The 24,901-nt window shown below is 43.5% G+C and overlaps 1 protein-coding gene and 1 long non-coding RNA gene across 4 annotated transcripts in view; one reads left to right on the top strand and one right to left on the bottom strand.

Annotated features, from left to right (window-relative positions):
* Nucleotides 1-15,066, bottom strand: part of LOC135363892 (uncharacterized) — a 69,938-nt gene extending 54,872 nt beyond the window's left edge. Inside the window, exon 1 of the long non-coding RNA XR_010410186.1 lies at nucleotides 14,441-15,066. This is a non-coding gene — a long non-coding RNA (uncharacterized LOC135363892). The remainder of the gene's footprint in view (nucleotides 1-14,440) is intronic.
* A 130-nt stretch (nucleotides 15,067-15,196) lies between these two features.
* PDK1 (pyruvate dehydrogenase kinase 1) overlaps nucleotides 15,197-24,901 on the top strand; it is a 29,556-nt gene continuing 19,851 nt past the window's right edge. Inside the window, exons 1-6 of one of the 3 annotated variants that reach the window (XM_064586689.1) lie at nucleotides 15,197-15,543; nucleotides 17,365-17,506; nucleotides 20,264-20,335; nucleotides 22,270-22,454; nucleotides 22,790-22,879; nucleotides 24,314-24,391. In XM_064586689.1, the coding sequence (XP_064442759.1) occupies nucleotides 15,342-15,543; nucleotides 17,365-17,506; nucleotides 20,264-20,335; nucleotides 22,270-22,454; nucleotides 22,790-22,879; nucleotides 24,314-24,391 (769 nt within the window). In that variant the 5' untranslated portion in view covers nucleotides 15,197-15,341. The remainder of the gene's footprint in view (nucleotides 15,544-17,364; nucleotides 17,507-20,263; nucleotides 20,336-22,269; nucleotides 22,455-22,789; nucleotides 22,880-24,313; nucleotides 24,392-24,901) is intronic. The other 2 variants (XM_045868614.3, XM_045868613.3) reach the window with 2 other exon arrangements.

The following is a 24,901-nucleotide window of genomic DNA, read 5'->3' on the forward strand; positions in this document are numbered from 1 at the left end:
TATCAACTACCAAAACTGAACCAGGAAGAAATAGAAAACCTGAACAGACCTATAACCACTAAGGAAATTGAAGCAGTCATCAAAAATCTCCCAAAAAACAAAAGCCCAGGGCCAGATGGCTTCCCAGGGGAATTCTACCAAACATTTCAAGAAGAATTAATACCTATTCTTCTGAAACTGTTCCAAAAAATAGAAATGGAAGGAAAACTTCCAAACTCATTTTATGAGGCCAGCATTACCTTGATCCCAAAACCAGACAAAGACCCCATCAAAAAGGAGAATTACAGACCAATATCCCTGATGAACATGGATGCAAAAATCCTCACCAAAATACTAGCCAATAGGATCCAACAGTACATTAAAAGGATTATTCACCATGACCAAGTGGGATTTATCCCTGGGCTGCAAGGTTGGTTCAACATCCGCAAATCAATCAATGTGATACAGTACATTAACAAAGGAAAGAACAAGAATCATATGATCCTCTCAATAGATGCAGAAAAAGCATTTGACAAAGTACAGCATCCTTTCTTGATCAAAACTCTTCAGAGTATAGGGATAGAGGGTACATACCTCAATATCATAAAAGCCATCTATGAAAAACCTACAGCAAATATTATTCTCAATGGGGAAAAACTGAGAGCTTTCCCCCTAAGGTCAGGAACGCGGCAGGGATGTCCACTATCACCACTGCTATTCAACATAGTATTGGAAGTCCTAGCCACAGCAATCAGACAACAAAAAGAAATCAAAGGCATCCAAATTGGAAAAGAAGAAGTCAAACTCTCACTCTTTGCAGATGATATGATACTTTATGTGGAAAACGCAAAAGACTCCACCCCAAAACTGCTAGAACTCATACAGGAATTCAGTCAAGTGGCAGGATATAAAATCAATGCACAGAAGTCAGTGGCATTCCTATACACCAACAACAAGACAGAAGAAAGAGAAATTAAGGAGTCGATCCCATTTACAATTGCACCCAAAACCATAAGATACCTAGGAATAAATCTAACCAAAGAGACAAAGGATCTGTACTCAGAAAACTATAAAATACTCATGAAAGAAATGGAGGAAGACACAAAGAAATGGAAAAACGTTCCATGCTCATGGATTGGAAGAACAAATATTGTGAAGATGTCAATGCTACCTAGAGCAATCTACACATTCAATGCAATCCCCATCAAAATACCATCCACTTTTTTCAAAGAAATGGAACAAATAATCCTAAAATTTGTATGGAACCAGAAAAGACCCCGCATAGCCAGAGGAATATTGAAAAAGAAAAGCAAAGCCGGTGGCATCACAATTCCGGACTTCAAGCTCTATTACAAAGCTGTCATCATCAAGACAGCATGGTACTGGCACAAAAACAGACACATAGATCAATGGAACAGAATAGAGAGCCCAGAAATGGACCCTCAACTCTATGGTCAACTAATCTTCGACAAAGCAGGAAAGAATGTCCAATGGAACAAAGACAGTCTCTTCAACAAATGGTGTTGGGAAAATTGGACAGCCACATGCAGAAGAATGAAACTGGACCACTTCCTTACACCACACACAAAAATAGACTCCAAATGGTTGAAAGACCTCAATGTGAGACAGGAGTCCATCAAAATCCTAAAGGAGAACACAGGCAGCAACCTCTTTGACCTCAGCCGAAGCAACTTTTTCCTAGAAACATCGCCAAAGGCAAGGGAAGCAAGGGCAAAAATGAACTATTGGGACTTCATCAAGATAAAAAGCTTTTGCAAAGCAAAGGAAACAGTTAACAAAACCAAAAGACAACCGACAGAATGGGAGAAGATATTTGCAAATGACATATCAGATAAAGGGCTAGTATCCAAAATCTATAAAGAACTCATCAAACTCAACACCCAAAGAACAAAGAATCCAATCAAGAAATGGGCAGAAGACATGAACAGACATTTTTCCAAAGAAGACATCCAAATGGCCAACAGACACATGAAAAAGTGCTCAATATCGCTCGGCATCAGGGAAATCCAAATCAAAACCTCCATGAGATACCACCTCACACCAGTCAGAATGGCTAAAATGAACAAGTCAGGAAACGACAGATGTTGGCGGGGATGCGGAGAAAGGGGAACCCTCCTCCACTGTTGGTGGGAATGCAAACTGGTGCAGCCACTCTGGAAAACTGTATGGAGGTTCCTCAAAAAGTTGAAAATAGAGCTACCATATGATCCAGCAATTGCACTACTGGGTATTTACCCCAAAGATACAAAAGTAGGGATTCGAAGGGGTACATGCACCCCGATGTTTATAGCAGCAATGTCCACAATAGCCAAACTGTGGAAAGAGCCAAGATGTCCATCGACAGATGAATGGATAAAGAAGATGTGGTATATATACACAATGGAATATTATGCAGCCATCAAAAGGAATGAGATCTTGCCATTTGCAACGACGTGGATGGAACTGGAGGGTGTTATGTTGAGTGAAATAAGTCAAACAGAGAAAGACATGTATCATATGATCTCACTGATATGAGGAATTCTTAATCGCAGGAAACAAACTGAGTGTTGTTGGAGTGGGGGTTGGGGTGGGAGGGATGGGGGGACTGGGTGATAGACACTGGGGAGGGTATGTGCTCTGGTAAGCGCTGTGAATTGTGCAAGACTGTTGAATCTCAGATCTGTACCTCTGAAACAAATAATGCAATATATGTTAAGGAAAAAAAAAGAAGAAGAAGAAGGTAGCGGGAGGGGAAGAATGAAGCGGGGGAAATAGGAGGGGTAAACGAACCATGAGAGACGATGGACTCTGAAAAACAAACAGGGTTCTAGAGGGGAGGGGGGTGGGAGGATGGGTTAGCCTGGTGGTGGGTATTGAGGAGGGCACATTCTGCATGGAGCACTGGGTGTTATGCACAAACAATGAATCATGGAACACTTCATCTAAAACTAATGTTGTAATGTATGGGGATTAACATAAGAATAAAAAAAAGAAAAAAAAAAAAAAAAAAAAAAAGAACTTTGTATGCTCTTTTCTCAGATTATCACCCCATAGCCTATTGTTCTGGTCTTCAGAGGCATTAACCTCTTTTGAAGTCTTAAAATGACCTCTGTCCACACTCCTCGCTTACCTAATTTTGACAAGCCCTTCCATCCATACTGCCATGAAAATAATGGCTTTGCTGCAGGCATTCGAGGACAACCTTCTGCCTCCCCTGTACGGCCGACAGCGTATTTCCCATGCCAGTTAGACCGTGTGGCATCAGGTGTGCCCCATACGTACATGCAGCACCACCTTGAAGGACAAAGCCAGTACTCTTCCGTTAGGCTCCTCTGTTCCCATGTGCTCCCATGCTGTGCCTGCGCCCTTACAAGTTCATCAGACACAGCAGCTCTCTACACAATGACAAACCACTTACGAATTAGCTCTTTTGACTAACCTGTCATCTTACATGGTTGAAAAACTTTAAATCCAGCTACCTTACTCCCCCTCTGATAACGGAGAGCCCCACTCCATTCCCTGCAGTTGCCTTCCAACTCTAAGTATGATCTCAGAACCACGAGAGGATCTCTCGGACATCCCGCCAGACAATCCAGACTTACTTTTGTGATGGCTCCTGCAAACAAAATTTCCAGGGAAACACAGTAACTGGGTGTGCCACAATTTTCCCACACAAACCAATGGAGGCATATTCTTTGCTCACTGTGAAATAGCCCAAGTGGCTGAACTCATAGCTCTGACTAGTAGAGCTCACACACTGGTGCGAGGGGAGAACTGCTACTATTGAAAGAGATTCTGGAGTCTGCCACGCTGTTGGCACAATTCGGAAATCTCATGGATTCTTACCTTTGGTGGAGATTCCCATTGCTAATGGGCTCATAATCGTTAACCTATTAAAAGCTATTCACCTCTCTTCTAAAATTACCATTATTCACTACTCAGTTGATACTAAGGGAATTGATATTATATCTTTAGGAAACCACAGGGCTAACAGAGCTGCTAAATATGCAGCCCTAAACAGACCACCCCCCTTATCCTCAGTCCACCCAATTTTTAACCCTACCTTTATCCCAGACTGATATTATTAATTATCAGGCAAATGCCCTCCAACCTGAAAAAGATAATTAGATACAAAAGGGTGCAAATGATTACCAGATGGATTCTTTTGTAGGCCCTTTACTTTTAACCTTTTGGCTAGCACTTATCTCCCACCAAATGGGACACATGTGTGAAAATTAATGAAGGGATACCTCACTAGAACGGAGTTGGGAGGTTTGTTTGGGGGGGGGGGGCAGCTCTCACACTCTACCACTCCTTTTCAATTGCAGACCCAACAGGAAGAGACTACCTTGCAAGTCAAAACTACTTTACTATCCCAGCAGCTCAGCTAATGAGAGACAGTGACAAATCAGCCAATGAAAAGCCACTATACTTCAAGCTCCCAGTTTACTCTAATGGACTTTTTGTTTGTAACAGCCTTCCCAACTTCCCCCTTCCTCTATAAAAGAGCACTCCTCCACTTTGCTCTGCAGACCTGCCTACAATTTTGCCATAAACTGCTTGTCCCAAACTACAATTCTCTGCTATTCCCATATAAATCCATTTTTACTGGTAAAATAACTTGCAGTTTATTTTTAAGGTTAACATGTGCAAACAGAATAATTAAGGTATTAAAAGACAATTGGTCCTGCCCTGGCATCCACAAAATTTCTGACCAAATTATTTCGCAGTGTACTTACTACTTGTAATCTTACCGAATCAGCATACCCCCAAGAAGTTCTTCTAGGCCCACATTGCCCTTTGTGGCACTTCAAATGGATTTTATAGACTTGCCCACAGCCTTGAGCTATTCTCCCTGTCTGGCTACCATCTGCCTGTTTAGTGAATGGACTGAATGCTATCTGACCAGATGTGCTACTGTTTCAACAGTGGTAAAGAAATTAATAGCTGAGATTATTCCTCACTTTGACATTCATTTATGGGTTGAGTTGGACCAAGCAACTCATTTTACAGCTGAGATGAACAACCTGCTTGCAAAAACTCTGGGGCACTCATTACAATTTCACACCCCATATCAACTTCAATCATCAGGGCAAATGGAACATCAAAATCTAGACCTAAAAAGGACCTTAGAAAAGATTTGTTAAGAAACGGACTTCAGTGGCCAGAAGCACTGCACTTGGCTCTTATTAAGATCCAGAATATTCCAAATGGGAGACATGGATTGATCTCTTTTAAAAAACAGTGTTTGGTCATCCAATGCCTACTGGTATCTCTAAACCTTTCATTTGTGGATTAAGTGAACAATTTGATGCTATATACAAGAACTACTATACTTGAAGCATATCACCAACAGGTAGAAGAGCCATGGCCTCCACCAACTGATGAGCCACCCCTTCCGACCTGGAGGCTGGACTTATATCAAAGTCTTTAGAAAAGAAAGTGCACTGTAGCCCTGCCTAAAAGGAGCTTACGAGGTGCTATGACCACCTACACTGCCATCAAAATAGAAAAGAAATCCTCCTGGGATTCAAGCAAGGCACACTAAAACAGACCCAGATCATCACTCACAAGACAACTGGGAGATGACCCCTACAGATGCCCTGAAAATAAGGATTTGTAGGGCCCAGTCCCAGGCCTCAGAAACAGAGAGCACGATGACATAGACAGCTTTTCCCAAGAAAATTCTCTTTCACCTACCCTTTTTTTTTTAAAAATATTTTATTTATTTATTTGAAAGACAGACTGCGTGACAGAGATAGCAAGAGAACACGAGCAGGAAGGAGAGGGAGAAGCAGACAACCCACTGAGCAGGGAGCCCGACACGGGGCTCGATCCCAGGACCCCAGGATCATGACCTGAGCCGAAGGCAGATGCTTAACCAACTGAGCCACCCAGGAGCCCCTAACCTACCCTTCCTTTTTAAAAAGATCCCATGATATTAAAACAAAACACCTTTCTTTTTAATACTTTTTCCACATTTATACATCATTTAATAAAAGGCAGACTTCTAGAGAATGCTTGTCTCTATCTATCCTACTTCCCTGCTCTAAGTTTCCACTGTGGGCTCTTCTCCAACCCATGTCTTCTTACTAACTCTTTTTCAACAAGTTGGTTGCAGACCAAACACCCACTTATGCCAGTTTACCAAACATTAATCAGTCTGTTGACTATGTCAACATCTAGATAATGCAGAAAACACCTGGAACTGGTCTTTGTCCCTGCCGATGTAAATACCTGAGAGACTGAGCATGGGCGAAGGGTAAACAACAAGGTGTGATATCCATGATCAGAAGAAAGTCACTTTGCCTTTTTCCCTAGTGAGTTACGTGGGCCTCAAAAATCTCTACAGAAGCTCAAGGACTATCCCTTGTGAAGGTTAAAACAACAGCTGAAGATTTTTCCCTTTACACTGAACAGAGACATGCCACTGGACTTCTCCTGGGTGATACACCCAGCTTGTATTACAACCAAACTCTCTGGTTTGATGCTGAAAATGGCATTTTCAAACTTGGCAAGGAGATTAAAAATAACCCTAGCATAAAAGTTTGCCAAATCATCCAGTGGTTTACATATGAGCCTTGTACAAGAGGTGGTAGCTTGGTTGCCTCTCTCGTTAGACTGCGCAATACCACGAACTATATTTGGGTGGATTGAAATTGCAGATTTCCTTGGCTGGGTGACAAAAGTAAGCTTTCTAGCTGCCAGAACCAAACTACAGACCTACATCAGATACCTTACAACCTGTTCTGTTCTCACAGTCTGATAGGATCGCATGAAAAATAGAGATGTATGGACGTTAACATTATCAACGGCAAAGGTCATGGAATGCTCCAGACTTTAAAAATTACAGGTTTCAACCTAACCTTGTCTGTAAATCATACCCCTCTTTTAATTTTATGTGGCAACAAAGCGTATAAAGGGTTCCCACCTAAATGTTCAGGACAATGTGGACTCCTACCTGGCTCCTTCTGTCACTAAACACTCCACCCTAAATGCCAACGTACAAACTTGGGCTCTTTTGTTCGTAAAAATTATGCCACATAAATATGCATGTTGAAAAATCATAGAAATTCTGCTTGTACATCTCAAGTCTGCCTTCTTTTCAGCATTTAGGGTTTTTATTCCCAAATCTTGGAGATTATGAATTAGAAAAGGCAATCCTAAATCTCCCTATGTAGTGGAATGAGAGTTCAATACCACTACACAAACTTTGAAACTACTCCAATCAGAAGTTAACAGCTTAGCCTCTATGGTACAAAGAAATTGTCATGCCCAATATACAACGGCAGGAAAGGGGGAACTTAGGCAGTCACTGCTGAAAAAATGTTGCTTCCGTGGAAACCAAATGGGACAAGTAATACCTAACTTCAATCTGTTGAAAGAAAGGATTAATATTTTCAGCAGGTAAATGAAGCACGGACATTTTATTGGACTGATCTATCTCTGGGGCTGGGGGGCTAGTTTAATGGGGTGTGGGGGAATGGGCTCTGAATTGTTCTTCTGTTTGTCCTCATTCTAATCTATGTTCCTTTTTCTCTTTGCAGATCTCTTACCACTCATTTACTAACTCCGTGTCTCTCTCCATAGTCACCAGCTCAGCTTTTCCTATGTGAAACTTCCAGGGAAGTTTCAGAGGGAACTGGAGGGGCCCAGGGCAGGCCACCCTAAAATATGCCACAATGGCATATTGGTTATTTTGAATTGAAGCTACTTGGGAAACAGCCAGGACAAGGACGGACCTTCCCCTATACCCGCTGAAGGCAGGAAGTAAGTCCTCCTGGTGAAAGGTACCTTCCCTGTACTAAGAAGTAAAAAGATATCCTTATCATCAAAGACTTTAAAGTTGTAGAAACAAACCTTGTTCCTTTTTACTAATCTACAACCTCAGCCCAAATTCTTAGAATTCCTTACTAATGAAAGTTCCCAAACATCTGTTTTCTTTACCCTGTCAATTCCTCTTAAATTTATTCTCTAAAACGTATTAAAACCTGCCAGCCTTGGTGATTTCTTTGGGTGTCACTTTCATTATTGGGTCTCCATGTGCACACAATAAATCTTGGGTTTTACTTCTGTTAATCTGTCTCACGTCAATTTAATTCCTAAAGCAGCTGGAAAAACCTGACAGGGAAGGCAATTTTTTCCTTCCCTACAACTGCTTCCTCTAAGATATTTTTACCACAGTCTTAACAACCATCATGTTAACAGATACCTGAAAAAAAATCTAATATTCTCTCCAGCTTGCCTTGGGTTCAATCAGAGGCTAGTGTGTCCCAGTGGGCTCAAAGGTTATCTGAGCCCTAAGCTTGGAGAGTATGTCTTGGCCCAGGAGAGGGATGGGGCAATCAGGCAGATAACGGAATTCATGTCGGACCTTGTGGCCCCCGAGTTCACACTGGCAAGTCTGGCAAAAGGGCTGTTGTATCACCCACGTCCCGGTGGCCCCAAAGATGGTTGCAGTCTTTTTGCTGAAAGGGGCCACTGGGGAGGTGACAACAGAGTGCTCGGCCCCAGTATCAACCATAAAAGTCACTGGTTGGCCCCCCACCTTCATTGTGACCGTGGACTCACGGGGGCCAAGGAGGAAAGAGCCGGGTCCCCCTCAGTCTGAGTCCATTCCCGCAAGGCCTATGAGGTCCTCCTCTTGGGGTTCTTCCTTGTAGCAGCTAGGCATTCATTTTTCCAATGCCCTTTCTCTTTACAGTAGGCACACTGATCCCTTGCCAAGGGGGTTCTGGGCTTCCCCCCTTTCGGTGGTTGGGGTCTCCCTGTCTTTGTGTTGTCCTTTTCTTTCATGGTGGCGGCGAGGAGGCTGACTTTCTTTTTCAACTTTTTGTCGGGTTCCCGTTCAGCTGCGACCTTCCTGTTCGTGTAGACCTTACTGGTAATCTCTATTAGTTGGGTGATGTTCATCCCAGCAAAACCCTTTCTGAAGTTTTTTTCTGATGTCTGGGGCGGCCTGAGCCACGAAGGAGGTGTTTACCATCTGTTGGCTTTCCTGTACCTCGGGGTCTAGTGGAGTTTATATCCTATAAGCTTCACATAGTCTTTCGTAGTAGTCCCCAGGGGACTTCCCTGGTTGTTGAGTGACCAAGGATACCTGAGTCATGTTCATGGGTTTCTTGGCTCCTACCCAGATTCCCCAGAGGAGGGCCTCCTGGTACCAGCGGATGTGGGCCTGTCCCTCGGTTGTGGTGAAGTCCCATACTGGGCGTGCTTTGGGTGCAGCTGTATTAGCCCAGGCAGCAGGGTTGATGACTCCCGCTGGTGTGTGCTTTTCCAGGTACTGCCGTGCACCTTTCATTATTCTCCTCCTTTCCTCTGTGTTAAATAGGGTGCAGAGTAACTGTTGGCAGTCTTCCCAGGTTGGCCGATTAATCTGGAAGAGGGATTCTATGAGGTCTACCATGGCCTGTGGTTTTTCAGAGCAGGATGGGGTGTTATGTTTCCAGCTGAGGAGGTTGGTGGTGAAGAAGGACTGATAATACATCATGGAACAGCCAGGTTGGACCGTCCCATCTTCACCGCGCCTCTTGGGTTCCCGCGTCTCTCATTGGCTAGATTTGTGGAGATTGGGGCTTTTGCTGATTTTCTTTAGGTCACTTGGATGAGGCGATTAAGACCTTGGCCCGTCCCGGCCTATTGCAAGTGACTCGCACCCAGGGGAGAAGGGTCTGAGCAAATCCTAGCCAGGAGTGAACATACGGAAACTGGTCAGGGTGTCCTGGTTCTCCTGTTACGACTCGCCATACTCGATGAATCATTGAGACATCCAATGGCCCTTCTGAAGGCCACCCAACATCAAAGGTGGGCCATTCCAATTCACATAGGGTTCTCAACTTGCCGGGGTTCATCCTGACTCCATAGTCTCCCAAAAACCCTTTTCCTTGAACTTTGGGGCTGGTAAGTGGTATGGAGTCTCCAGGTGATGTTGAGAGATTTGGTCAAGACCTATACAATGTCTGTCACAAATGCGGGTCCACTGTCACTATGATTGTTAATGGCAGGCTGAACCGGGGCATGATTTCCCACAAGAGGACTTTAGCTACTTCCTGGCTTTGCTCTGTCCTGGTCGGGAAGGCTTCAACCCATCCAGAGTATGTGCATACTATTACTAGGAGATATCTAAACCCCCTGCTCGGCTGCACATCTGTGAAGTCTACCTCTAGATCTTCAAAGGGGATTGCTCCCATCCTCTGGACACCTGGCGGGGACCGTGGTGCAGACCAAGCATTATTTTTAGCACGTTATGCATCGTTCACTCATTGCTCGGCATAGTGCTAGCAGCTGATTGATGTAGTAGTGCTTCTTAAGAAGGGCCTCTAATGCAGTTTTTCCCAGATGAGTGAGTCAGTGGTGTTCCTTGACCAGATGCCCTCCAGTTACTGTTGGAACAAAGATGCGCCCATCTGGCATCATCCACCATCCCTTTTCAGTCAGGGTGGCCCCCTCAGTCATGGCCCATTCCTTTTCCTTTTTAGCGTAACTGGGCGGAGGGATGTCTTCTGGGGGGTGTTAGCACCATGGTGAGGGAAGGGGCTCTGTCTATGTCCTCACTGGCTGCGGTCTTGGCTGCTTCATCTGCCAGATGATTTCCCTGCACTATGGGGTTGTCTCCTTTCTGGTGTCCCTTATAGTGCAGGATTGCTACTTCCTTTGGAAGCCAGATGGCTTCGAGGAGTCTCAGTATCTCCTCCTTGTTCTTGATAGCTTTTCCTGCTGCAGTTAGGAGGCCCCTTTCCTTGTAGTTGGCTCCATGTATATATACAGCAGCAAAGGCGTACCAAAAGTCAGTATAGATGTTGACTCTCTTGCCTTCACCGAGGGTGAGGGCTCCGACTAAGGCATATAATTCAGCCCGTTGAGCTGACCATCCAGCCGGTAATGCCTTAGCTTCTAGGACTTCAGTGGTTGTGGTTACTGCATAACCTGCTTTCTGGGCACCCTCTTGTAGGTAACTGCTGCCATTGCTAAACAGCATGAGCTCTGGATTCTTTATGGCTTGATCCCACAGATCTGGACGGCTCAGGTGGACTTCACCAGTCACCTCGGAGCAGTCATGGTCTGGTTCCCCCTCTTCCGTGGGGAGAAAGGTTAATGTCCATACTGTTTCGAGGGTGACCTGTGGGTTTTCACAGAGGAGCCCTTGGTATTGTGCTAGCCGAGACTTGGAAAGGAAGCGGTGTCCCTGTGCGTTCATGAGGGACACAATTGCATGAGGGACCCTGACGTTAAGTTCTTGCCCCAGGGTAAGTTTGTCCACTTCCTTGATGAGTAGGACTGTGGCTGCCAGCGCCCTGAGGCATGGTGGCCATCCTCCTGCCACGGGGTCCAGCTTCTTTGACAGGTAAGCAACCAGCAGTTGCCAGGGTCCAACAGTCTGGGTGAGTACCCCAAGTGCTATTTTTTCCTTTTCAGTCCAGGCAGGGGGTTCTTGATCTGGTCCCCCTAAGAGATCATAAAGGGGTCTTGCTATTGCTAAGAACCCAGGGATCCAGATGTGGCAGAATCCTGCAGCCCCCAGGAATTCTCGTAGGCCCCTTTTTGTCTGGGGCTGTGGCAGGGAGATGATGATCCTTTCCCTCTCTAGCCCTAGATCTCTTTTCCCTTGGGTGAGGAGAAAACCAAGGTATTAGACCTGTAGTTGGCAGATTTGTGCCTTCTTTCATGAGGCTTGGTATCCTGAGTCTGACAGTTTTTTTCTGAGCCACTTAGGTGTCCCCGAGGGTTGCTTTTTAAACACACAGCTTCTGGGATATTCCCCCCATCCCGGGGGTTGCTTTTTAAACACACAGCTTCTGGGATATTCCCCCCATCCCACCCATTTTGATTCAGTGGGTTTGCATAGGCCGGATAGTATTATACCCAGTGCTCATCACAACACGTGCCCTCTGTAATACCCATCACCTGGCTTCCCCATCCCCCAAATAGTTGCCTTTTTAACAAGGTCCTCCCAGGTGACTCTTATAAAGAAGGTTTGGAAACAATGTCTAAGCCTTGCTGTTCAGAGTGTGGCTAGTGGACCAGCAGCATCTGTATGGCCTGGGGTATCTTGTTTAAACCGCCAATGTCAGTCCTACCCCAGACAGACAACCGGAATCTGCCTTTGAACAGTGTAGTAGCTTGGCTTTTGATCTGACCACTTCTTTGTTTTCATTTTAGTAGGGTTCCTCCCCCGAATTCCTTGCCCCAGTCCTCTCCAGAAGAGCCAGTGTCCCCTGCCTCTCCCTACCTGAGACCTGTCCCATCCCCGGAGGATGCTCACCCCAACCTCCCACCACCCAGAGATGACAGGGAAAGGTGCTCTGTGAAGCTAAAGGACCTAAACAGCTGGAGATCTTGCCTTGTTAGAGAAGGCTGACTTGACTCCCAGGTCCTCCGACCTGCGCAAATTCCAGACCCCCAGGCCTGTCTCATGATCTCAATTTTGGTTGCTCTGCTTTGTCTCCATCAAGTGTTCTGAAGCATTTCACACACGACTGGGCTTAGGCAATTTGGTCAGATCTTGAAACTTCTGATCATGGTCTCTAGAACCGTAGGTTTACTCTGCCCTGATCCCATGGTGATGTCCCCGTGTGCGGTGGCACAGAGACAAACAAAGAGGGGGGATGCCTCCTGAGATAAGGAGACCAATCAGATGCCCGTCTGGCCGTGTCCTAAAGGAGCTTAAGTGAGGCTTAGCCGTAGCGGTCTCAGCGTTGTGACTTACGATCGGAAACTATTCTGATGCTGCCATAGACCGTATGCAGTTCACCACGGAATCGCAGACAGGCCCACTCAGACTCTGTAGGCTTCTGGGGACCATAAGGGTGCCCGCCCGTGGAGTCAAAGAATCAGTCAGCTTGAGCAAGCCGGGCTGGACTGCACATTCACTCACACATTCACACTCCAGAAGTTATTACATTCCCTCCCTGGGAATCCCTACCTGTGAGACCTCCAAGAGGTCTCTGGGAGGTGATCAGGCTCCCTTCCACCCCATTGGGGGTGGGCCTGTCTGGGTCCTGGGGCCCCAGGCCTTACCAGAATCCAACGTTGGGACCAGGTCCTCACCTGCCAACTCTCCTTGAATCCGGCAGTAACAGCGGAGCGGGGCCGGCCTGAGACAACCGGGGCAGGAGACTGCCGAAAATTAGGCAGGGTGCGCCTTCTCCATTACAATCCCTCCTTCCATCACTGCCCCGCCGTTGACCCCAAACTGGTGGCAACAATGGGCCAGCGTGGTTGGGTTTCCCGGTCAGGGAACCAAATGTTACGGAACCTGGACTGGCTCGCCTGACGGAAGAACCAAGCGGCACCCGGAGATCTTGGAAGACCGGAGGTTTATTTAATGCTGGCGGGCTCAGAGGAGAGTGGTCTCCAAACGTCTGAGCCCCGAGCACAAACAAAGGGGGCAATTTATACACTTCTACTTCCGCATACTTGGCACTTTTGGCACGTGTGTGAAGCGGGGCAGGGAGAAGAACCCGGATTGGGGCACGCAGAAAGCAGAGCAGGGAGAAGAACCCGGAAGAGCCCCGGGGCAAGGACTGGGATGCTCTCACTGGCTCGGTCGGCCATCTTAGGACCCAGATTTTCCTTATCAATACAACCCAAGACCTGACCATCATGAAGAAATGAATTGTTATTCTATACCAGTAACTGCTGAGATATACACGTATACATATTTTATTGATAAACTACCCATGAAAAAGTAATTTTGTTGCATCTAAGACATACCAAAGCACTGGGGATGGATATATGGGGAAGTAGCGGTGGAGAGAAGGGGCAGCAGTGGTGATTTTCAGCAAAGACTGCTGCCTTTGCAGCTCTATGGGATTAAACCAAAATAAGAAATTGTCTAGTCTTGTTGGGGCGCCTGGGTGGCTCAGTCGGTTAGGCGACTGCCTTCGGCTCAGGTCATGATCCTGGAGTCCCGGGATCGAGTCCCGCATCGGGCTCCCTGCTCGGCAGGGAGTCTGCTTCGTCCTCTGACCCTATCCCCTCTCATGTGTTCTCTCTCTCTCATTCTCTCTCTCTCAAATAAATAAATAAAATCTTTAAAAAAAAAGACATTGTCTAGTCTTGTATTCACTACAGTTTCCGATTTTCAATAGTTCAACTTACGATTTTTCTACTTTACAGTGGAGCAAAAGCGATACCCATTCAGTGGAAATCATACCTTGAATTTTGATCTTTTCCCAAGCAAGTTGAAATGTGGTACAATATTCTTTTGTGATGCTTGCAGCAGCAGCTGCGCCTCCAACTCAGCCCCACAGTTGCCAGGGTAAACAACCTATGTACAACCATTCTGTTCTTCACTTTCAGGACAGTACTTCAATAAAGCATGTGTTATTATAAAATAGGCTTTGTGTTAGAGGATTTTGCCCAACTGTAGGCTAATGGAAATGTTCTGAGCACGCTTAAGGTCGGCTAGGTTAAGCTATGATGCTGGATAAGTTTACTGAATGCATTTTCAACTTACCATATCCAGAGGTAACCCATCATAAGCCGAGTAAATTGGAGAAGAGGAAATGATGGAACAGCCAAACTGTGAGGCTGAGAAGACGGTGAAGTCAAGAGGAGGGACCCTTTAAGTACGTTGCTGACCATGCCTAGAAGGCCTGCACAAAAAGCTTCAAGTTGGGCTGCCTGCCAATCATCTTCTGGATCTGCAGTCGCTGATAATATTTAGGGATACACTCCCCCATGTTCATTCGCATTTTTGTACCACTGCTTGGCGAGGGTCAGATCTTGAAGGTCTCTGGGTCTTGGCTTCTTCACCTGTAAAATATGGGGCCTGCATCACCGTGGAGAGTTCCTGGGACGCACTCGGACTCGCAGCAGCACCCCGTTGTGGGAAGCGGAGCGCGGCCCAGTCCTTAACCCTTTTTGGCTGAGGCTGGGGAGGACGCACAGAAAGCAGGAAGGTGTGGTTCGCTCTGAAAGAGCGTGGGAAGGGGGCGCACCACAGGGCGAGCGCGGCTTAGCAGCCCCGGCGCCGCCACAACCTGCGGGCTCCGCAGCTGCGCCGCGACGCGGGCCCGGGACTGCGGACACCCGGCCGGCCCCGGCTCCCGCGGTTTCCCGCCCGCAGACCTGCGCACACACTACCCGCCCCCTCGCTCTCCCGCCCCGCCCCGGCGCGCGGGAGGCTGGGCTTTGGCACAGGGGCGGACCCCGCGCACGCTCCCGCCTCTCTCCCCGCCTCCCTCTCTGGGTCCCGCCCAGCGGCGCAGGGGGCCGGGCTCCGGCGAGGGGGGCGGTGGCCGTGGCGGTGACAGCCGCTCCCCGCCCCTGAGGGTCGCCACGTCCCTCACGTACCGCCCGGCCGAGGCGCGGAGCGGCGAGCGGCCGCGGCTCCGACTCCTCCGGCGGGGCTCGGCATGAGGCTGGCGCGGCTGCTGCGCGGAGCCGCCTCGGCCGGCCCGGGCTCTGGGCTGCGCGCGGCTAGCCCCGGCGGCAGCCGCAGCCTCACCTCGGACTCGGGCTCCAGGCCGGCGCCCGAGAGCGGCGTTCCGGGCCAGGTGGACTTCTACGCGCGCTTCTCGCCGTCCCCGCTTTCCATGAAGCAGTTCCTGGACTTCGGTGAGTGCGGCCCGGGCCTCGGGCCTTTGTGCGCGGCCCTGCGCGGGGAAATGCGGCCCCTGACCCGGGCCGGGCCCGGCCCGCGCTGGCCCGCTCTCACCGCCGGCGCACCCCTCCTCCTTAACGTCTCCTCCCCCAGCGCTTTAGGTGCTTCCTTCCTCCCTTGCGGGCAGATCCTCTAGCTCAGGTGCTGGCGCAGGCGGGCCGGGGGCGTGTGCCTTTTCCCTGTGTGTTGTTGAAAAACAAACAGGGAGGGCCGCGGGCGGAATGACCTCCCGCCTTTCAGCGCACGTGTGCAGAACCGTGCTCTCTGCCAGGTCCCTTCCGAAGAAGAGCCGAGCTCCGGCTAGAGGCAAGTGTGTGCACACCTCCGGGAGTCGTGTTCCGATTCTTCAGAGTGATGATAAATGCTCAGTTTGTATATGATGATTGTATAAAGTTGACATGATGATAGGAGAAGCAGGTTATAACTGGCCCGAGTGTTTTCATAGAATGTTTTCCTTGCCGCTTGCCTAATAGTGTTCCACCAACAGCACATTCATTTCATCATCAGCATAGTCTTGAGCACATGTGAAGTGCGTGAACACAAGTGCTGTGGGGATTACCAGATTGCACCCTATCCACTTTCCTCTTCCTCTGGTGGACGCTTCCTGGTTTTCTCTAGAAAGGATGCAACAGATTGCAGAGAAAATGAAAAGTTAGACTTTTTGACTTCTCATATGGGGGTGTTGAGGGGGAAAGGGAAAACTAATATAGTCGTATAATTTCAGTAGAAAAAATTATCTTCTGCGTTGTACTGACTGTTAAGTCAGTAATGGATCATTAGTGGGCTCGAAAGATACCAGCAAGCCGGAAGCTTTATCTTAAAATTGTGGTGTACAGTGGCAAAATTTTTTTGGCACACAGCCCTCGTTTTTGTTTGTACCTTAAAATGACTGTAGTGTGATTAAGGGGTGAATTTGGCCTTGTTCACAGTATCCTATTAAACTTTCTCAAGAAAATGCTTTCCTTTAATTTGGCCATTCCTGCTATGGACAATCTAGTTATTGCTAAGGTTGCCTCTTGCTAAAAAGCAAGATTAAATTCGTGAGTTTAAAACGCACTGCTGAAATAACATGACTTTTTAGTTTAACTTTAAATGGAACTGCTTGCCAAAGGCCATTCTACAAATGTTCTGCCTAGCATCTTGATAGGAGTGGAAGAAGAGCAGGCTGCTTTCCAGGAATCAGACAATTGAAAAACCGGGGGGGGGGGGGGGGGGGGGGGGTGCAGGGGTTCAAAGCTTGAAGATGGTTGCTGAACAGGCATTGGTATTTTTTGCTTTCTGTTACCTGAAAGCCCTCCTCTACACTGAGTCTTGTTTATCATGGTTCTCATGCATATACCACTACTCTGTTTATCTTAGGTATTCATTTCTTATAAACCTGGAGTTAGGAAGCAGATTTTCTAAATAATAGCAGCAACTGGTTACATAGGATAGGCTTTGGCCATCCTACTGTTCATTGGACTCCACACCTTGCTCAGACTTGCTCAGGTTGCCTTGGTTCTGAGATGATCCCCTACGGATGATGGAGACAGGAAAGTATCTTCATCACTCTACAAAGCAATTGGAATGTCAGGAATTAGCAGGTCATTTAGGATGCCTCACAACCCAACTGAGTGGGTTATCTTGTCCTTTGCCTCCTCTTTCTTTCCCTGTCATTATGGTGATGCTACCGCTCTGTCGTTGCCCAATAACTCGCTCTGTGTTTCTCCCTGCCACTTGGCTTCTACTGCCTTATGGCCTCTACTTATTGCTGTTCCCACCCTATTTGGTTTTAGGATCTATGAATGCTTGTGAAAAGACCTCATTTATGTTTCTGCGGCAAGAGCTGCCTGTTAGATTGGCAAATATAATGAAAGAAATAAGTCTTCTTCCAGATAATCTTCTCAGGACTCCATCAGTTCAATTGGTACAAAGCTGGTAAGATTCCCATCTTGTGTTTGCAGTTTCAGTGGACTTGTAGGCTTGACTTAAGGTGAAAGCAAATACTTTTTTTTTTAACTCTTCAGTGGATTCAGAGCATTCCTCCTCTTTTTATGGGTATGTCTAGGCTTGTCCCCTGAATCCTGGACTCTACCAGTCCTTGACTTTGAAAAAAAAAAAAAAAAAATCAGAACTACACAGAAATACACACACTAACTTTATGATTTGTTATTGAATCTGCAGGATGTTATATTATAATAAAAAATATCTATCATGTGTTGATGGCTAGGGGTTTATGTATTTACCTTTAATCCCCTCGACAACTCTGCCCATTAGGCATTATTATCTCCATTTTACAGATTAGGAAACTGAGGCACCTACAGGTCTTTTGCCAAAGGCAGTACCACTCATAGTGGAGCTGGGATTCAAGCCCAGATTTGTTTCTTTCTACTATACCATGCTATAGTCAGAATGATAAAATGTATTAAAGGGTGTATATATTTTTTTAGTAAACTGAATTTATTTTATTGAAGTATATCTTTATCAAACACAAAAGTTAAAATCTTTTTTCTACCATTTATTTTATTTTTTTAAAAAAGATTTTATTTATTTAATTGACAGAGAGAGAGAGAGAGGCAGACAGACAGCGAGAGAGGGAACACAAGCAGAGGAAGTGGGAGAGGGAGAAGCAGGCTTCCCACCCAGCAGGGAGCCCGATGCGGGCTCCATCCCAGGACCCTGGGATCATGACCCGAGCCAAAGGCAGTTGCTTAACCAACTGAGCCATCCAGGCACCCTTTTTTCTACCATTTAAAAATAATTAGAAATTAGTGGAATCATATAAGAAACTATAATCTCTTCCAAAATATGACAGTGGAGGTGCATGCATATGTGGCCACTTAAACACAGCCTTTCTTGTTAATGTTATTAACTTACAAGTATTATTCTTTTAAGCACTATACATTTCAAACAAAAGAGTCTACCAGAGTTCAGTCTTAAATAGAAAAAAAAATTAGCTGCAAGATTTTTCCCAGTTATGATTCATGGAGATCTTAGCTTTTTTTTTGTAGGTATCATAGTTTGTAGGAGAAACTGATAGAACTTCAATTTAAAAAAAAAGCGAAAGAAGTGTATGATTGTTATAATATGTGATAATGAGATGTTTGCTATCTAGTTCAAATACGGGACAATTATAAATGTGGTTTAAAGAAGAGGCATTTGTTTAGGAACTGTGATGGAATATAAATGAGAACATATAATTTTCTATGGAAGCTTATTCCTGTTTTTAAAATTCTTCATTAAAAATAGAATATGCTGCATTTTGAAATCTGATCTGTGCCTAAAATGTTGTAGGTGCTCAACTCTCTCTTGAATAAAGAGCATAGTTTTTCTTGCCGGTGAAAAGTAAGGGTTAAAGCAAATATCAGAATCACTTGACTTTGGAATGCTTTGTACTGCAGAAAGGCACATTGCTTGTCAAGAACAGCTTTTCAAACCAACGTATGGATTTACAGATTTTTACACTTTCATTACCCCTGGATGCCTACTAAAGACAGTTGTAGATAAAGTTCCAACAGAGCAGCCAAAGCAGACCCTGTATTATGGAAGGTTATTGAATAGTAGTGAAGTGTTTTCACCTCTGGCCCTGTCCTGCCATGGTGCCTGGCAGCATGACCTTGACAAAGTCATTTGGCTTTCCTCATTTTGCTCCGTCTTTAACAGGTGATTTGCCACCTTGAATTGTTAGGTAAATTAAAAACCTACATTTTCATGACTTTTGTTTTTGTTCAGCTCTGTTTAAAAGAACTATGTGGTAAATTATAGGCTTTTAACAAATACTTGTTGACTGGACATAAGCTATTAACCTGGAGAGTGCGTGCTTCTAAAGGATAACCACCCTCAGCTCCAGCTGATCATTGCCAATGCAGAAACACTATCCAGATCATCTGATTTTTGTGTATTTATTTAAAGAAAAGCCACAAGTCTAGATTTTTAATGTAAAATCTCCCAATTTTGAAAGATTGCAACTAATAAAATTTTTTTTAAACACTCAAGGCCTATATATACGGCGTATAAGGTTTTAAAGCTCAGGTTTTAAGTTAGACTCATAGACTGATATAGGCGGGCCTCCACATTTTACTGAGACTAAGACAAGCTAAGTCATCGTCCCAGATCACACAGTTCATGGTAACAGACTCAGTTCTCATGACAATCAGCATTTATACTGTATAGTGGTAAATTTAAGAAACTGAAAAGCTATCTTAGAGTACAGAACTTAAAAAAAAAAAAAAAAGAAATAGGAAATCTTAAAATTATTATTTTAAAAGATTTTATTTATTAATTTGAGAGAGAGAGAGCGTGTTCACGCTGCACCAGCGTGTGCGCAAGCATGGGAAGGGGCAGAGGAGAGGGAGAAGCAAACTGGGCGGGGTTGGTTCTATCCCAGGACCCTGAGATCATGACCTAAGCCGAAGGCAGCCGCTTAACCAACTGAGCCACCCAGGCACCCGAAATCTTGAAATCCTTAAATTTAACCTATGTTTTTAGGAGAAAATGCACCTTCTACTACTTTGTGCCAGGCACTTTGCTTAAATGTGAATGGGTCTAAAAATCCTACTTCAACCATAATTTGTAGCACTATTCTAAATTAAAAGTTAAAAGATGTTAAAATTAAAAATACCTTTTTAGTATTTTCACAATATTGAACTTCCAAATTGTAAAAGAACAAATTTACCCCACTGATTTGCATTTTAGGTATATCCAGAGTCTTCAGGAACTTCTTGAATTTAAAGACAAAAGTGCTGAAGATGCTAAAACTATTTATGAGTAAGTGCACAATTTTTATACTCTTTAAATGTCATATAAAAAATATAAATGTATTGAGCTTAAACCTGCTGTTGGGTCACTTTAGGGAAATTAACTTTAGTTTCTCTCCACTCCAGAACATATGATAGTATATATGTTTATAGCAGCTCATACAGGTACGGCAAATACTGTACATCAGTAAATATAAGAAAAGACACAATTCAAGTGTGATGATCAGTGGAAATCTAGATGTGGCCTCGGTGCCATTCGGATGATAGGGGACTGGTGAGGACTCTTCACTTAGGGAAGAGTCACCTTCAGCTCCAGCGTGCCACCTTCAGCTCCCTCCAATCATTGCCAATGCAGAAACACTATCCGGATTGTCTGATTTGTGTGTGGGGGTTTAAAGAAAAGCAGTAAGTTTAGATTTTTAATGTAAAACCTCCCAGTTTTGAAGATTGCAACTAATTAAAAAAAATTTTTAAATACTGAAGGCCTATAAAAACGTGTCTGTGGGTCTCACTTTATGACCTCTGGCCTGTAAGATAATGGAAGTAATACAACCAATTTAATAACCAGCATACCCGAATTGATAAACCCGGGTAGTCCTCTCAGGCAATTATCTGCTTATTCCAGTGAATGTGGCTCAGAACTTAAAGACCACTTCTTTTGTTGTCCTCAGAGTTTATTACACATTTTTTTTTTACTGTCTTTAAAGATGATGGCAACATTTCACTTTTTAAACATGTATTGGTCTGAAAATAACATCAAGGATTTACTCTCTGCCTAGGTATGAAGCACACTGTGTATTTAATCTTTAAAACAATGCTATTGAGTTAATGCTGTCTGTGCACAAAGAAACTTAAGGTAGCATTAAAATCAAATAGCCAACCAGTGGTAGGATCAGGATTTGAACCCAAGCCCTCTTAAAAATAAATGTTATGCTACAGAACCTTCTGAAGATGGTTAGTCAGTGCTGAATCTAAAAAATGAGAGCAATCAAGCAGAATAATACTCTTTGGGGTTTTAAAAAGAGAGAAGTGAAATAAAGGGGTGGACTAGAAATGATGAGTTGTTTGTTGTTTTTGAGGAGTTTTGTTTGTATTTGGGATTATTAGTTTGGTTTTGAAGCAGATTACAAACTAGGAATTCCAAAAATATTTTGAGCCGTGAGAGCATCATTGGAATAAGTTAATAGTACTCAAGATGATGACTTTGAATGGGAAAGCACTCATTCAGAAGTGTAAATTCAGATAGGTATGTTACAAGATGGATTTTGTTATTTCATAATTAAGATTTCTTTTCTCTTTTATTTAGGTCTTTAAATTAACCATGCAATAATGTCTTCTAAATGACAGAAGTGGGAAGGCTGGATGACTTGAAAATTTTTCTTTTAACACAACAGTCGACTTTTCCTCTCCCATTTTTAAACTTAATAGGATCAACGAAATTAGAATTTCTTTTACTTTTCTGTTCTTAGTGGTTCTTTCTCTCTTGGAACCATAGGGAATAGTTCCCAAACAGGCAGGCTTTATTGGCTTATTCATCCTTATTCCTTACAGAGCATGTGTTCCCTAGAAGTAAGCACTCTGTCTTCTCTTAATGCTGAACGTCCCTGGAATACTGTCCTCATTGGGAGTGCTTAGATGATCTGAATTGATAATGGTTAAAGAAAACCCTTGCCATTTTTAGGATAGTCTTTTGTGGCAGCCTTACTCTTAGGAGTTCCAAGAAAATAAGTTTTAAAAGTTTTATTTTGGAGGTTTTTGTCCTGTCATAGATTCCATATATTTATGAGCTGAAATTTATTTAAATAAGCATAAGAAAACATACATCAATGATCTTTTTACTGAATTGGGGATTTCTTGCCTAGTATAGGTTAGTGAAACTTGGATTTTAGTATTAAATTCACTTGTCAAAACATTTGGCTGTTTTGACAAGTCAGGCTTGTTTAGCTTTACAGATACTGTGATTCGGATCAGGAACCGACACAATGATGTTATTCCCACGATGGCCCAGGGTGTGATTGAATACAAGGAGAGCTTCGGGGTAGATCCTGTCACCAGCCAGAATGTTCAGTACTTTTTGGATCGTTTCTACATGAGTCGCATTTCAATTAGAATGTTACTCAATCAGCACTGTAAGTATCCAGAAGTCAAGAGAAGAAGCAAAATAAAATGAGTATGTTGGTATGTTTTAAATTTATTTAGAAAACTTCCCTTTAGTAAACATTTAATTTTACTTTTTTGCATATTAAGTAAATTGCATGCAAAGGAGGTATTTTTATTGAATGTGAAATTTTTATTTTATTGAATGTATTGAATGTATTTTATTGAATGTAAAATACTATGTATTGAATGTAAAATATCTATTTACTGTTTGGTACCATTTAGAGAAACAGTCTTCAAATCTGGAAAAGGGCATTAGAGAGTTTAGCTTATTTTGTTTGTTTTTTTATTTTGATTTTTTTGATAGCTTTATTGTTTGGTGGAAAAGGAAGCCCAGCTCATCGAAAACACATTGGAAGCATAAATCCAAACTGCAATGTAGTTGAAGTTATTAAAGGTAAATATTTATATTTCTCCTTTCAGGAAGGATGCAAAAATCAAAATGTTCAGTGTTATTTCTTGCTATTAAAACAGTTATTTGGGGGGCGTCTGGGTGGCTCAGTCGGTTAAGCGACTGCCTTCAGCTCAGGTCATGATCCTGGAGACCCGGGATCGAGTCCCGCATCGGGCTCCCTGCTCAGCAGGGAGTCTGCTTCTCCCTCTGACCCTCCTCCCTCTCCTGCTCTCTGTCTCTCATTCTCTCTCTCTCAAATAAATAAATAAAATCTTTAAAAACAAACAAACAAACAAAAAAACAGTTATTTGTATCTTGAGATAAAATGTTAGGAGCAGGGCGCCTGGGTGGCTCAGTTGGTTAAGCGACTGCTTTCGGCTCAGGTCATGATCCTGGAGTCCCTGGATCGAGTCCCGCATCGGGCTCCCTGCTCGGCAGGGAGCCTGCTTCTCCCTCTGACCCTCCCCCCTCTCATGTGCTCTCTCTCTATCATTCTCTCTGTCTCAAATAAATAAAATCTTTAAAAAAAAAAAAATGTTAGGAGCAAATGTGTGGATTTGAAAATAATTTTATGATGTTAATTGTATATTATATATAGGATGAATATTTTGTTGATACAATGCTTTCTTAGGCAAAGTATGGTCATACTGTGAGAGTGTTTCACTTCAAAAAGTATATAATAACCTTTACTAGGAGCCGTAATTCATAATAGTTTGGTTTGCATCTTTCCACACTTTTTTCTGTTATACCACATATACTCATACATATGTAATTGTTATTCTTACATTGTTTGTTTTTGGAAAATGGGGTGCTATATATATATTTTTCTACAAGTTTATAGCCATCATTCCACGTTCAGTACATACAGACATACCTCAGGTTTTTGAATGGCTTAATGGGTTTATTACAATGTATTAATCCATCCTTTTGTTGCTACATATTTAGGTTTTCATTTTTTTTTTTTATTACCAACAATACTGCAGTGAACATCTTTAGATAGTGCTGACTTTGCTAGTATTTTAGAAAGCAAGATTCCTAAAATTTAAGACATTTAAAATGCATTTAAAATTTTCATACCTCCAAAAAAGTATCAAATAATGAATGAGAGTGTCTGTATCCTAAATTTTCACCAACTCTACATGTTTGTTACATGTATTGTAAATAGTTTCTTCACCTTGCTGTTTTTACTTTGTTTATGGTGTCTTTTTCTATTTGGATGTTTTTATTTTCTTTTAATCATATCTGTCATTTTTCCTTTATGGCTATTAGGTTTTGTCATGTCATACTTAAGAAGACCTTCCCTAAACAAAGATAATTAAAGTATGTTTTCTTCTATAGACAGTTTTAAATTTTCATGTATCAGTACTGTTGCCACCTTAATGCATGATATAGAAGTAAATTTATTTTAATGCTTTTTTTTGTTTTGATTCACACTAGATGGCTATGAAAATGCTAGGCGTCTGTGTGATTTGTATTATATTAACTCTCCTGAACTAGAACTTGAAGAACTAAATGGTAAGCCTGATGGTGTCTTTTCCTCAATGATTAGTGTTGTGATTATCTAAGAAGGAATGATAAGAAGAATTTAAATATGTCTTAATATAAAAGGGCTTTTCATCAACTTCTTTACTGAATATGAAAGCTGAGGGAGAGTAGTCATGTTAAGAGTGTGTGTGTGTGTAATTTAGTTGGATTCTGTCTGAAAAGCATTTTGGCTTCTTCCCTATTTTGTTTATATTTAACTGATAATGTTGATTCTTTCCTTATTTTTGTTTCTGTTTTTGGTTAGTTATAGAAAAAAAATGATGCCAAGAAAATTACATTTGACTGTTGTATGCACTTCAGTAATGTAGAATTCACCCTTTAAGAATTCTGCTTCCTGAGCAGTGAATCATTTTTGTATTGTTGAGGAAGTAAAAAGACTGGAGGTGTAAAGAGGAAAGAAAAATGCTCATCTGTTTGAGAATCTGTTTATCTCTGATGGTCTTTTCACCCGGACTAGTGCCTTTTGGACAAAAAAAATCA

This window comes from Mirounga angustirostris, unplaced genomic scaffold (assembly GCF_029215605.1).
Source record: "Mirounga angustirostris isolate CCGP_5_RB_7025 unplaced genomic scaffold, mMirAng1.0.hap1 SCAF_3, whole genome shotgun sequence".
Lineage (NCBI taxonomy): Eukaryota > Metazoa > Chordata > Mammalia > Carnivora > Phocidae > Mirounga > Mirounga angustirostris.